The sequence below is a fragment of the Leptomonas pyrrhocoris genome, assembly GCF_001293395.1.
Source record: "Leptomonas pyrrhocoris isolate H10 chromosome Unknown, whole genome shotgun sequence".
Classification (NCBI taxonomy): Eukaryota; Euglenozoa; class Kinetoplastea; order Trypanosomatida; family Trypanosomatidae; genus Leptomonas; species Leptomonas pyrrhocoris.
The window spans coordinates 486114-500021 of NW_015438359.1; the positions used below are offsets into that span (position 1 = coordinate 486114).

General features: G+C 56.8%; 6 protein-coding genes across 8 annotated transcripts; all 6 read left to right on the forward strand.

Moving 5' to 3' along the window:
* Positions 1 to 218: 218 nt before the first annotated feature.
* On the forward strand, positions 219 to 1156 carry ABB37_01975 (putative mitochondrial deoxyribose-phosphate aldolase; the record flags this gene model as incomplete). The annotated part of the gene is made up of 1 exon (XM_015798691.1): positions 219 to 1156. Exon 1 carries the CDS (start codon positions 332 to 334, stop codon positions 1154 to 1156), a length of 825 nt encoding a protein of 274 aa, XP_015662169.1. The 5' UTR covers positions 219 to 331.
* Positions 1157 to 1761: 605 nt separating this feature from the next.
* Positions 1762 to 2749, forward strand: ABB37_01976 (putative mitochondrial deoxyribose-phosphate aldolase; the record flags this gene model as incomplete). 3 transcript variants are annotated; one of them, XM_015798692.1, is made up of 1 exon in its annotated part: positions 1762 to 2749. In XM_015798692.1, exon 1 carries the CDS (start codon positions 1928 to 1930, stop codon positions 2747 to 2749), a length of 822 nt encoding a protein of 273 aa, XP_015662170.1. In that variant the 5' UTR covers positions 1762 to 1927. The 3 variants fall into 3 exon arrangements, with proteins under 3 accessions (XP_015662170.1, XP_015662171.1, XP_015662172.1); XM_015798693.1 differs by having other exon boundaries at positions 1824 to 2749; XM_015798694.1 differs by having other exon boundaries at positions 1843 to 2749.
* A 1588-nt stretch (positions 2750 to 4337) lies between these two features.
* Positions 4338 to 6065, forward strand: ABB37_01977 (hypothetical protein; the record flags this gene model as incomplete). The annotated part of the gene is made up of 1 exon (XM_015798695.1): positions 4338 to 6065. One exon carries the CDS (start codon positions 4338 to 4340, stop codon positions 6063 to 6065), a length of 1728 nt encoding a protein of 575 aa, XP_015662173.1.
* Positions 6066 to 6508: 443 nt separating this feature from the next.
* On the forward strand, positions 6509 to 7326 carry ABB37_01978 (hypothetical protein; the record flags this gene model as incomplete). The annotated part of the gene is made up of 1 exon (XM_015798696.1): positions 6509 to 7326. Exon 1 carries the CDS (start codon positions 6652 to 6654, stop codon positions 7324 to 7326), a length of 675 nt encoding a protein of 224 aa, XP_015662174.1. The 5' UTR covers positions 6509 to 6651.
* A 1421-nt stretch (positions 7327 to 8747) lies between these two features.
* ABB37_01979 (hypothetical protein) lies at positions 8748 to 10820 on the forward strand (the record flags this gene model as incomplete). Its single annotated transcript, XM_015798697.1, has 1 exon — positions 8748 to 10820. The coding sequence occupies exon 1, from the start codon at positions 8985 to 8987 to the stop codon at positions 10818 to 10820; it is 1836 nt and encodes a 611-aa protein (XP_015662175.1). The 5' UTR covers positions 8748 to 8984.
* A 795-nt stretch (positions 10821 to 11615) lies between these two features.
* On the forward strand, positions 11616 to 12519 carry ABB37_01980 (putative mitochondrial hypothetical protein; the record flags this gene model as incomplete). Its single annotated transcript, XM_015798698.1, has 1 exon — positions 11616 to 12519. Exon 1 carries the CDS (start codon positions 11740 to 11742, stop codon positions 12517 to 12519), a length of 780 nt encoding a protein of 259 aa, XP_015662176.1. The 5' UTR covers positions 11616 to 11739.
* Positions 12520 to 13908: the final 1389 nt, after the last annotated feature.

Consider the following 13908-nt stretch of genomic DNA (forward strand, 5'->3'; position numbering starts at 1 on the left):
ACGTACGTTAGTTAGTTATATATATATATATATATATATATATATATGTGTGTGTGTGTGTGTGTGTGTGTGTGTGTGCGCGTGTGCAACGAGGCCTTGCGTGCGGCGAAAGCCACTCAAGCAGCTCCCCCGCACTTCCTCCGCTTATCGCGCACTTTTTCTTCTCTTTCTTCCCAACTTTTGTCGTTTCTCTTTCGATGGGATTACGTGTCATTCGAAGAGTCTTTTCATATATACATACACGCACGCACCACAGTTGCTTGCGTCGTACCTTCACCACACCCCCAAGTAATAGCCACCAACTTCGTAAAGGAAGCACACACCGACGACAATGACGGACCTTCACATGACTGCTCGCCCGGGCTACACCGGCCAGCTCAACGGCAAGATTCTGGAGCGCATCCGCTTCCTCTCGAAAGAACTCGACCTGCCGAACCTGGAAGATAAGTTTCCGCACCTGAAGGTGACGGACGGCTCCTGGCGCAGGGTAGCTTCAATTCCAGACGACGCCGATCTCGCGGAGTACATCGATCACACCCAGCTCAAGGCGGACGCCCCGCACGCGGCCTTCGTGCAGCTGTGCGACGAGGCGAAGAGGTTTCATTTCAAGGCCGTTGCGGTAAACTGCGCGCAGGTCAAGCGGTGTGTGGAGTTGCTGGCCGGCTCCGGCGTGCGGGTTGGCGGCTCGGTCAGCTTCCCGCTGGGCCAGACCACTACGGCGGTAAAGGTGGCCGAGGCGATGGATGAGGTGAACAACGGTGCTCTCGACATGGATATGATGCTGAACGTGGCTGAATTGAAGAACAAGGACTATCGCTACATCTACAACGACATCAAGGCGGTGTGCGGGGCGTGCCCGCCACACGTGACCACCAAGGTCATCTTCGAGATCTGCCTGCTGACGGAGGAGGAGATCATCGACACGGCCATTATGTGCGTGGCGGCCGGCGCGCATTACGTGAAGACCTCCACCGGCTTCAGCACCGGAGGCGCAACACCCGCGGCGGTGGACATCATGCTGGCCGTGGTGGGCAACGCGGCGCTCGTGAAGGCCTCCGGCGGCATCCGAGACCGCCGCACGGCTCTGCAGTTCGTGCGCGCAGGTGTGCGGCGTATCGGCACGAGCGCCGGTGTCGCCATCTGCACCATTTCGTGACGTGCCGTACTGCTAAGAAGAATAGCGAACGGAGAGACGTTGACGTCTTCTAATCCCATCGCGCGCCAGCGGAGAAGTACTCCCTCGCAGCTACCGTTTTTTTTCTCTCTTTCTTTCTGTCCGGACGCGTTTTCCATTTTCAGTCACCCCAACGTGCAGGTGGAGGCAGCGTGTGCGCAAAAAACCCCACACATGCGAAGGAGCACAGTGAACGGAATGCGCGGAGCGCTACGCCGGCGGATCGACCACAAAAGGTCTGTTTGATTGTTATTATTATTTGCTCTGCGCTTACGCTGCGTCGCCGAAGCCGCTCTTCTATGTTCAACGTTTGCCGCTTCGTATTTGCCGATACGAGGGCCGTTTTTGAGTTTGCCCTTTCTTCCTTCTCTTCTGCGGTTGATGAATGCGCATGACATTCAGAGTACGAAAATACAATTATCTGGCCTCACGTGGCCACGCGTTGCACGCCATATTTTTTTCCCTTTCCCGCGGTCGATGACTTCTTTCCACGTTGTGGTGCTGCGCCGCAGGTCCGTTTTCCCGGACCTTTCGTTTATGCATCCCCCACTTCGCTTTCTCCTAATCACCTCTCCGTTGACGAGCGTAGATCATCATCATCCATTCCCACCACGGCCATCAAAAATAATTGCATCCTTCTCCTTTGATTAGCAGCGACACCTTCGTTAAGCAAAACATCAGCATTCACAGCAATAAACATCCGCAAAGTAAACGACAACAACCTTAAAAACATAACAAAGAACATCGACGACAATGACGGACCTTCACATGACTGCTCGCCCGGGCTACACCGGCCAGCTCAACGGCAAGATTCTGGAGCGCATCCGCTTCCTCTCGAAAGAACTCGACCTGCCGAACCTGGAAGATAAGTTTCCGCACCTGAAGGTGACGGACGGCTCCTGGCGCAAGCCCGTGCCGGTGAATGCGAACCTGGCTGACTACATCGACCACACCCAGCTCAAGGCGGACGCCAACGATGCCGCCATCGCGCAGCTGTGCGACGAGGCGAAGAAGTTTCACTTCAAGGCCGTCTGCGTGAATGGATGCAACGTGGCCCGCTGCGCGAAGCTGTTGAAGGGCTCCGGCGTGCATGTGGCCTGTGTGTGCGGCTTCCCCCTTGGCCAGATGACCTCCACCATGAAGGCGGCAGAGGCGAAGGAGGAGGTGGAACAGGGCGCGCATGATGTGGACATGGTGATCAACATCGGCAAGATGAAGTCTAAGGACTACCGGTACGTGTTCGAGGACATCAAGGCGGTCTGCGATGTGTGCACGGCGGGCAAGGCGGTGTCGAAGGTTATTCTCGAGACCTGCCTGCTGACGGAGGAGGAGATCATCGACGGGTGTATCCTGTGCGTTGCTGCCGGTGCGACCTTTGTGAAGACCTCCACGGGCTTCAGCACGCGTGGTTCGACCCCGGAGGTGGTGGACATCATGCTGGCGGTGGTGGGCAACGCGGCACTGATGAAGGCGGCGGGTGGCGTCCGCGACCGCAGCACGGCGGCGCAGTACGTGAGCGCGGGCGTGAGCCGCATCGGCACGAGCAGCGGCATGGGGATTGTGTCCAAGATCTGAAGAGAAATGAAAACATATACGCTCTCTGTATACGCAAAGGATAATTATTCTCCTTCCTTTTTCAAAACTTGAAAGACGCATGCACTTCCAAAAGAAATCCGTCAGCACTTGTAGGGCCCGTCGAAGTTCTTCGTCTTTGCGGCAGCGGCGAGGGGGACAAGAAACGGAGCGGCGTGACCAGGTCGTCTTCATTGTTGTGCACCCGCGGCGTTTTCCGTTTCATTTATACATATCTTTTTTTCTTCCTCGCTCCAGGGTTCAAATGCACCTGCGGATGCGCGTCTTCGGCCCCACGCTAACATCGCCTGAACGTGTTAATTCTTGTTTTCTCTCTCTCTGTAAAGCCTTATGCGTGCCTTAACCGTACCGAGAGACCTCCACACAACGTTGGACGAAACCGGAAGCACCTTCCTCCCCCTTTTTTTTCTTCAGAGAACAAAGAGAGCGTTGGCTTCTGCCGCTTTCGTCGCCACGAGAGGAATGCTTTCTCTTACCATTTCTTTCATTAATATTGTTTCTACTTTAAACCCCTCTAACTCGCCACGGGGAGCAGGTGGCGCGACTCAAAAGAGAAAAAACAAAGGGAAAGGAAACATCTGCAGCAGCTCTTCAAGACTGTGAACTTGTTCTTAATGTCGGTACAGTCTTTATCGAACCGTGTGCGGAGACGGCAAGGTAACCACGCTAAATGAGAGTGCTCTCGAAGCCGCAACAAACCATCCTGTTTGCGTAGTGTGACATGCATTACGTGAAAGGGCAGGGAAAGATGCACGTCAGCGCAACGGTGAACGGCCTCCATGCTTCCAAGCCTCTAGACCGCTTTGTGCTACCGAGCAGCCAGCAACGATGAAGAAGCATCGCGCCTTCTGCATTTGTAGTTCTAGCGATCGCTATTACTCACATTGAGCTGAGTATTCGTTGTTGTTTACCTCACAGCTGTGCGTCGTGCTTCATTCATCGCTCATGCGCCATTGCTCTCCCTCCCTCCCCTTTTCTTTATTCCACTTTCTGACACACTGACGGCTCCCTTCGCGCTTCAGCAGGGCGAGAACCTAAAGCAGTCACCTTGTGGTAGCTGCCGCGGCGAGGTGCTGAATCATCCTCCTGTTTTTTTTTTTAAAGCTTCTCCCTCCTTTCTCAATGAGTACTCGTGCGTCTCCGACGTGCGGGGGAGCGCAGCACACTCCCTCTGTTCAGCCGCGGTCGTCTTCTTCCTCTGGAGGAAAGCTCTTGTATTACAGAGGGCCTTCTCGTCGCATTCCATCCCCGACCAATGTCTTGAGCATCGACCGTCGCGATGACGACCGCGTTGATGATGATGATGATGGCGGCGTGTACGCATCACGGTGGCCGCTTCACCGTTCTGCGGATGCAATTCATGCGACCGAGCGCACGGCGGCACGATATCACGACGGGCGGCAGTCAGCCACTCTGCGAAATACACGTCATTTAGGAAAGGAGCAGACGAACAGCGTGGCATCACACCCGAACGACGATGCGTTCTTCTTCTATGACCCCAGCTGGGTAAGTGGGGACGACAAGGACGTCGGACCGGCCGCTTCACCGAGTTCTGCAATTGCACGCCAAGATGCGGGTACCTCGCTGGCGTCCTCGCCAATGCAGACGTCTACTCGTGGCAACGATCGCGTGCCGCGGCAGCCGTCCGCGAAGGAGCACGCGACGCTTGACGTCTACTCCAGCGCCGCTTTCAACCGCACCGCAGCTCGGCAAAGGAAGTGCGCGGCGGAATGCGAGCCCGTCGCACTGTGGCAGCGAGAAGGAGCACCATCTCCGGCACCTCCTGCGACGCTACCACGGCTACGTCGAGGACGAACTGCAGCCACAACTGGAACGCCTCAAAGCCGCGCTGCGGGACAACGAGGCGAGGCGCACGCGTCTGCACGCCGACAACGTGATACTCACGAAACAGCTTCAACGACTTGAATCCGCCGGCACCGCCGCGACGAGCCCGCTGCCCGCCGACTCCACTCCGGCGAACAGCACGGCGTTTGCTGCGTCGGCGCCAAGCGCACACGAGGCTCACGGAGGCGGCAACGAGGCAGATGAGCGCCTGCGTGAGGCCTCCGCGGAGGTTGCGCTGCTCAAACGGAAGCTTGAAAGCCTGCAGCGGCAGCGTGCCCGTTTGGACCGACACGTCGGCGACGGCAACGTGCAGCTGTCGCCGTCGCCGCCAGCCTCGTCTCCCGTCTCGCCGTCGTCTATCGAAAGAAGTGAAGGCCAGGAGGTGGCACGAGCAGAACTGGAGAGGCTGTGCCGCGCTTTATCTGAAGACGGCCTGGGCTTCACGGAGGCGTTGAGTGCCGTGCATGAGCGACTAAGCGCACGTCGAAGTGGGGTGGCTGAAGTCGTCACCAGCAGCGGCGGAAAGGACGTGAAGGATGGTGCTCGTGCAGCTCCCGTGCGCAGTCCCAACCCGCTGAAAGCGGCCGTAGAAGAGTGGCGTCGGTTTGCGCGACTGACGGCGTCTCCGCCGCTCTCCACCAACTCCGCCGTGCCCTCAGCAGAAGGCAATCTGCTGACTACCGACTCCGACGTGTGCTTCGTGTGCACGACGGTGCTGAAGGCACTCGCCGCCACTCTGCAGACGGAGCACAGTGCGGTAGCGGCCGAGGTAGAGGCGGCGCAGCAGGCAGAGAAGCGCCTTGGAGAGTCCGTGGCACGTCAGCAGCGCGTGGTCGAGCAGGTCCGGCGAGAGGCAGAGCGGCGCATGGAGGAGCTGGAGGCGGATCACGAGGTTGAGGTTCAAACCTTAGAGAACGCTATAGCGGAGTTGGAGCAGCAGGTGAGCATGACGGCTGCGAGTCGTCGTCCGTGGACCGCGGGGCTGCTCATCCATCGTCCAGTGGATGCACCGGCGGTGAGTTCAGTGATCAGCTCCAACGCACGCGGCAGTCAAGAGATGTCCGCGGCTCGACGGGGACCGGCGGCTCGCAGCGGCGGTGGTGGCAGCGGCAGCACTATTGAAGACTTCAGCAACGCACGAGGCGCAGCAGGCACACGAACCGGCCCCGCCGCGGATCGCGCCGACGCAGAGACGCAGACGGCCCTTTCGCTGGAGTGGATTCAGGCGTGTCTGCAGAAGGCTCGCGAGGGACCGATGCGGTTGGTGCGGCGAGAGAAGGAGGCGGAGTTGGTCGAGTTGATGTCAACCGAGATCGAATCGTTGCGGCAGCAGCTGACGGACTCGCGGGCTGTGGCGACTCGACTGCGCGAGGAGCAGCGCCGCTTTCTGGGCGACGTGACGCTGCCGCTCAGCTACTTCGACGACTTCTCTTCCTTCCCGTCGAACGTGTAAAGCGACAGCACCGTGAGAGGAAGGAGGGAGAGGGGGAGGGGGGTGAAGAAGGACAGATGCATCCAGTTTTAATGCAGTTTCTGCACCGTAGTTCACCTTGGCGGTGTTGACCTTTCTGCCTTTGTTAGAGGGTGCGCGACACGGTGCATCTTCGTGGAGTTACACAAACCAAAAAGGAGAAGAGAGGAGTGTCGTGTATAGAGCAAGTTCTTTGATGTTTTCCGTCTTTGTGCAATGGTCGTATTCAAAAGGCGGATTTCCTCTGGCAGTTTCTCAAAGAACGAATTACTCCGGAGTACGGCACAGCATCCCGCGTGGCTTCTCCGCCGCACCGTTCGTGGACGGCTTTTCAAGGTATTCAATGAGCACGCTCTTTTCTATTCTTTTGAATTCTTTGCTTTCCGCCTTCTCATCGCACCGTGCGCGTGCACGTTTTCCTCGACAGATCAACGGACCGCATCTCAGTTTGCTGCCTTGCGGTGCCCCATCACACATCGTACTTGTAGTTTGGTGTTGCTGCACCAACGGTGCGGGCTCAACGGATTCTAGTGGACCCCTCCGTACCATTCGTTGTAGAGGTGTGGAAATGGGCAATACGTGCTGCCGCGACGCGCCGCACCCGGCGGGGAAGAAGAACGGTGACGTGGAGCAAGTGAACTACGCCTTCTTCTCTTCACTGCCGTCTGATGTGCAGGAGGCCACCATCGACCACGTCTACGACGGCGACACGCTGACCATTCACGAGCAGAACCGCGCTCGGGTGCGGCTGCTCGGCATCGACGCGCCGGAGCTGAAGGCGAAGGAGCCGTATGCGAAGGAGGCGGCCGACTACGTGAAGTCGCTGTGCCCCCCAGGCTCGAGGGTTTGGCTGCGCTTCCAAGCCGACGAGAAGAAGGACCGCTACAACCGTCTTCTGGCCTTTGTCTTTATCGCCAACCCCGTCGCTGGCAAACCGGGCTACATGTGCGTGAATATTTCGTTGCTGCAGGAAGGATTGGCGGTCTTCTACGAGCCGAGCGGCTCTGTGGAGCACAAGGATCCGATGCTGAAGGCGATGCAGGTCGCCATTGCCGGAAGGCGGAACATCTGGAGGAAGGCGAACCTCCAACGGCATGTGTACACGACGCCAAACGGGATTGCATTTCATAACCCGGACTGTCTTACGATTCAAAAGGTGCGACCGCAGAACCTGCGCAAGCAGTCCATCGCCGAGGCGTTGGAGAAAGGCTACAGCTCGTGCCGTGAGTGCAAGCCCCTCTAGGGTTTCTTTTTTGTTTCCTTCGATCTTTCCCTGGCGCTTCTGCTTTTGTTTATTATTTGATTTGCTCGCTGCGCTCATTGGGCGGCAAACTCGCGTCTCGCATTTACATATTTATCGTCTTGTTTTTTGTTTCTGTTTCTCCCCAGCTGTTTCCAGCGCTCTTCACGTTGCGTGTCGCTCCACACAAAGAGAATGCATCTACGGAGTTTGTGGCGCTGGCGCCTCCGCAACTGTTTTTTCCCCCTTTTTTCGCTCTACTTTCACTTCGTGGCGCTTTGGACTCTTTGATTTCGGACTGCGGGAATTGGTAGGAGAGCGCGCCCCAACGGCTTCCTCAAGACATGAAGAGGGTGCCCGTGTTGTTATGTTTGGTGTTTTTTCCAAATGCTCGTCTGTGGATATGTTTTTGGCGCTCTCCGTCCTTCGTACCGCCTGTGTATAAAAACTGTTGTCCCTGCTTGCCGTGTCCGTGGCCTTTCTCGTTTGCCGCTGCTGACGTAGAAGTTCGTGATGCCGCTTCCGCTGCTCGTGCGTCGCCACGTCGCTCCCCCTTGAAGTGTTCATTCGCGTCTTCACTCTTTTCTTAGTTTCATTCGTGCGCCCCTCGTTCCATCCCCCACAAAGAAAAATACCATCAACAACAACCACCCGAACGACGAGCTTTCCCAGTCTGCATGTGGTGCCGCATGGACATCTTCGTGGCACTGTCCGTCCTTCTCTCTTTTAACTTGCCACACGCAGGGTGTCGCAGCCACCGCACGGCGTGTCTCTTGCGTTGTGCTTTCCATAACCGACGTACGAGGTGTGTTCTCGTAGCCCCGGTTGTCTGGAATAGATTTCTTTCCTCGTTTGCTTTCTTTCTTCTATATGCTTCCTCTTTCATGGCCGAGAGACAGTGAAGGTGCGCGGTCCAAGTGAGCCCAAACCGTCCTCGTGTCAATGTGGCGTCGCTGCAGTGACGGTGCACCGCGTCACCCAATCCATTCAGCGAGTCTTTTCTTTCTTCTTCGTTTTCTTGGCTCCATCACGTCAGGGTTTGCGTCGGTCATCGATCCCACCGCAAAAGGCCTCTCGCCCTCTCTATCTCGTGTCCTCTAAAAAATAAACAAGAAAGAAAAATATCAACCGAGAAGAATGATTTGGCTTCCATCTGAGGGGAGCGGACGGAAGTAAGACTTTGGGTGACCAGCTGAAACCGTTGAAGGTTCGAGACCAAATGGAGGTGCTTCTTGCAGGACGAAGGGACGGCGCTGCGGGAGAGCGGTGCTCGTCGCTCTCTCTCTCCCGTGGCGCATATCAACGAGACCGCTGTCACACGAACCGAGTTTTTTTTTCACTGTTTTCGTCCTCCACATCTCCCTCCTCACTTGCGTTGTCTCCCCCCTCCTCTTCTTTTATTGCACTTTCTCACCTTCTCGAAAAGAAAAGCGTCGAAGCGGTAAAGCGAAGTGCTGTCTGCATATATATATATATTTCTATATTTGTTTTTGCTGCTATTATTGCCTGTAGCCTTCGAGTGCTTCCCGTGACTGCAGACGGCTGCACGCGCTTCGTACGCCGTACGCGTCGTTTCGGTTGTTCACCAACGAGTGCACCGAGCCTCACCGTTTTCTGCCTTTCCTTTTTCTTTTCGTTTCGTGTTCTCGGGTGCTGCAGTAATGCCGCAGGGGCAGGCGGAAATAGCGAGGCGGCCGCGTGGTGACCTTCCACCCTCACCCAGCGGGCACACGACGGCGACCACCACGACCACCACCCGGTCGAACTCGCCTGCCGGCACCGGGGCAGCGTCCTCGTCAGGCGCGGAGGACCGCGAGGAGCACGACGCCCCGTTTGTCCAGCAGTCCCGTCGCTACACGGATGAGAATATCCGCGCAATGCTGCACCAGCTGCCGAGCTCTCCAAAGCAGCTGCTGCGTCGCCTCGAGCAGCAGCAGCAGGAAATTCGACTTCTACAGAACGAAAACACCGCCTTAAAGTCACGCGAGGTGGAGGTGTCGTCGCTGACGGTGTACCTGCAGGACCGCATCAACGCGACACAGAACCAGGTTGACCACATAAAGACGCAGATTCTTCTTCAGCTGTCCAACCCGATTGCGGAGGCAGAATACAACCGAATAGAGGCGCTGCCGGAGCCGCAGCGCGACCTCGTCGACACCATCAAACTCGGCATCTATCGGCAGCTGAATTCCCTTCGTACATCGCAGCAGGCGGCCACGCAACGCGCAGCGGAGCTGAGTACCGCCGTCGCACAGCTACAGCAAGAGAATGCCGACTTGAAGGTGCGCCTCGCCGAGTACGAGGCGCAGGGGGACAGTCAGAAGGAAAAAACCGAAAAGCGAAATCAGCAGTTAGCGAGTCAGCAGGCACGCGTGGCGGAGTTGGAGGGCCTCCTGAGCTCGTTAGAGGCGAAGAACAAATCCATGTACGTGGACCAGGAGCAGTACCTCTCGGCCAAGCTGACAGCGCAGGTGAAGACGGATGAAGTCGCGCGACTTGCGGTGCGGCTGGAGGAGGCAGAGATGGACACGCAACGTTACCGCGCAAACGCGGAGTGCTCCGAGCAAAAGCTCGACATCCTCAAAGCGGAGTACTACGAGCTGAAACTGGACTACGGGCAGCGTGTGCTGAAGCTGGAGAGCGCGCTGCGTGCGTCCGAGGAGAAGCTGAAGACGCTCGGCGACCTCGAGATGGAGTCGGAGCTCTTTATTTCGAACTTAGCGGCTTCCGCGAACGGTGAGCTGGCCTTCGGGGGCTCGGTGGCCGATGTCGCCGGCGCAGATGGTGGCAGCCTCGGCACGCGGGCCTCTGCGTACGAGAGCTGGCTTGCCCTGCCCCGCTCTCGCAAGCTCGCCCACTCTCTCGTCGTCACAAAACGCTGTCTTTACTTGGAAAATAAGGTTTCATCATTAGAGCACGAGCTGGAGTTCAAACAGGCTCAGGTGGCTCGACTGCAAGTTGCGCTCGACGGCGCGCGCGACGCGCTGAACAACGTCAACAGTCCGTATGTGCTGGTAGAAAAGGCGATGGACGAGCTGACGACGACGAATGAGGCGCTGAAGCAAAAGCTAGGCGTGCTGGAGCATGAGAAGAAGGAACTGCAGGCGAAGGTGCAGCACTACGGCGCCAACATGCGTGCGATGACGCAGCACCGTAAGGAGCTCCTCCATATTAAGAAGCTGCTGCGGCAACTCGGCATGCGAGAGGGGTTTGTCTTTCCCTCCACCGACGACTCCGACGACGTTGACGATGATGACGATGCAGCCGCGGTGAGACCGCACGATGCAACGAGACCTTCGCATGGCAGGGAAGGTCGCGTTACGGTCATCCCGCCCAGCGGTGGGGTGAGGTCTCCCATGTCGCAGGCGGACCGCAGCGGCAGAGGCGGCTCTCTTTCCACACCTGCGGGTTCTTCAGAGACCAAGGCCAATCCTCCCACCGAGGGCAGCACGCCGTCTTCGTTTGCCTCCATGCAACCTATTGAAATTCAATCATGAATATGAAATTAGCAACATAGATCCATACATATATGTATTGTCTGCCTGTATGCGTGTACACGTACTGCTTCTCTTTCCTTTGCTTTGTTTGTCATCACTGGACGGTGTCGCTGTTGAAGCCTCCATAGAATGAACAGCTTCGCGGACGCGTTTGTGTAGCACTCCATAGAAGACGCTGCTTCTGTTTGCTTCCCTCTCTGTATAAGTAGAGTCGTGTTTGGCCAGAATCAAGAGGAAGGCGTGCAGGCTCGGAGAACAAGAGTGGGGTAGAGATAGGGACAAGAGCATTGGATAGCACCTCCGCAGACACACACACACACCACTAAATACTGTGTGATAAGAGAAAGAGAATGCGCGGTCTCCTGCATTACGCGGGGTTCGGTGTTGCTTTGGCGCTTCCGTGCGATTTTCACTGTCGTTACGTCTCGCTGCGGAGGGCATCGGAGGCGACGCTTTTCTTTGCCTTCTTCCTCCGCGCGCTTATCCACCTTTTTTCTTGTTCTGTTCTGTCATCAACGAAGCATCGGAGGAAGAAATGAAAGGACCGTGAGAATCGAAGAGGGAGAAGCAATTCCCCTCCTCCTTTGGGGTTTTTTTTTTCGAAGTAGACGGTGCGAGCACCGAATCGCCGGAGGTGCGAACGACGATGAAAACACAGAAAGCAAAGCCAAGAGGTGTGCTGTGAGAGGTGTCGCCCCGGGAAGTACCGCTTTGTCTGTCTTCCTCTTACTGCTTAAACCGTCGTCTTCTACTCCTCCCCGCTCCTCTACGTACACCCGTGCACCGCCGGCCCACAGCAAAGGTGTTTTCAGCGTTTTTCTGTCCGTGCTTTCTCGATCGCCTTTTTCGATCGGTGCGTGTTATCTTCTTCCGCCTTTCGTCTTACAGCTGGTGTGACTCGCTTCGCTTTGCCTTCACAATGCTGCAGACAGCCACGAACAGCTACGCGCTCCCCCTCAGCGGCGGTCGTGCGGCACCGCACCACGGCTACTCCTTGTCGTCGCTGGCTCGCAAGCGGGTGATGGAGAACACGTCTGCGTTGGCAATCACCGTCGGCTTTCTGCTCCCCGCGCTGAACGACGTGAACAGGCAGTTAGACAAGCATGTCGACGCCGGCACGGACGTGACGTTCGAGGAGCTCGTGCAGATCTTTGCCGCCTCTGGCAAGCGGGCCGCCGTGATGTACGCGGATCGCCTGGCGCGTATTGCCTGCCAGACCGGCCTCGCCTGCGCCTTTATTGAGAGCAAATCGGAATACGGCAACACGGCCGTTTATTTGTGGGACCTCTACCCCCGTCTGCACCAGCGCTACGTCGGCGCGGTCCTCAGCTCGTTGCGAGTGCCGGCCTTCGTCAGCAGTCTTCTCGGGCCGCGCCCCGCCACGTCGGACGTCGCCTTCTTGGAAACGCGCGTATCTGGTGTGTGCGCATTCGAGGACAGCCTCCGCCGCGACGTCATTACGCTGTTCGGCGACATCACGATGGACACCGTCCGCATTGCTATTCGCAGGGACGTCGAGCGTCCGCTGGATGCAATCGCGAAGCAGGTGGCGCTGCGCGTGACCGTCACGCTGACAGGTGCCGTCGGTGCAGGCGTAGGCCGCGCCGTCGGTGGGGAGCGCGGAGAGTACTGGGGCAACATCGCAGGCGTGCTGACCGGGCCGCATGGTGGCCGTGCAGGTGATGGGCGCGATGCGTAAGATCACGATGATGCGTCCGCGCCGCGCCTCGTCGCCCGTCAGCCGCGACCCAGGCGATGCGGCGAGGGCACACCGTCATCGCCACACTTCCACTAAAGGCGCAAAGCCGTCCGGGACTGAGGCGACGGCCGCTGCGTAGTGGTTGGAGTGGCGAACGTGTTTCTGTCTGTGTCTGTCTGTGTGTGTTTGGGTGTGAGAGCAGCTCGGCTCCAATAGAATGGTTTACCAGAAAGCCGCGGCGCTTTCCTTTTCTAATGCCGTGCTTCTCTCCTGCGTTGGGTGCAGGTGAGGTGAGAGCGAGAGGGGGGAGAGGGTTTGGCTGATCTGCACCTATCGAACGACGTTGAGGAGGAAGAGAAAGGAAGGAACGGGTTGCGCTGTTGAAGGCGTCGGTGGCATTGCCGAGCGTCATGCCGGTGACGTTGTTCTCTGTTTCATAACAATATAGACTACCTTTGTAACTATAACCTCTCCTTCTTTTTTTAGCTGGAGGAGTTCTTTATTCCTTTTTGGGGACGGCACAGGTTTTGTGTGGGTGTGCGGGCGCGTATCGTGTGACTTCGCCGCTGTGGTACAGCAGAAGTGAGACGGCACAGAAGCGGGAGGGAGCGCGCGGTTTCTTTTGTCAGAGGAGATTTCAGTACGGCACCCACGCAGAGAAGTTCGATCTCCTACATACACATCCTTTCGTTCTGCGGACGCGTGTGATGCTGATGGATCTCCCGAAACTGAAAGCAGAACTGGTTAGAAAAAATGCGTGATATAAACATGAGAGGGGAGTTTAGTATGCGTGAGAGCAATTTTTTTCTCTTTAAAGAAGAGCTACACCACCGCTGCTTCTTCTCGCTTGCGCCTTCCTTTGCACCGCCTTTCTTCATCCGAGCTTTCTCTTACTGCGGTTGCTTCTTTTATTGGCTGTCACGCCGCCGACCAGGTGAAAATGTTGGATTCCGGCGGGATAGGCAACATCTGTTGTGCTCACAATCCGTCTCACCCAATTCGAAAAGTAAAACGATAACGAAGAGCAGTCAACGTGCGTTGTACTTGAGAAAAAGCTGTTGTTGGGTGATTCCCACTGGCAAGCTGCTGTGAACTGGTGAGGAATGACTCGAAAGCTACAAAGAAATATGTAAATTAACTGCGTGGGCTGAGCGTCTCTTGAGCATCATCCGGCTGTGTCTTATGGTAGAGTGTCGGCATTTCTCCTCTGTTGATTGTACGCAACAATGGCTGTGAGCTTTAGTCGTCCAGCAATACGAAGCTCCTTCATTTTTTCTGCTCCTCAACTTCTCCCCCCTCCTTCTCTGGCTGTATGGCGTTCTCCAACGCTCATTCACCGTTGTGCACGCCTGTGGAACTCACGTACCACTTTGAACACCACTGGTATAA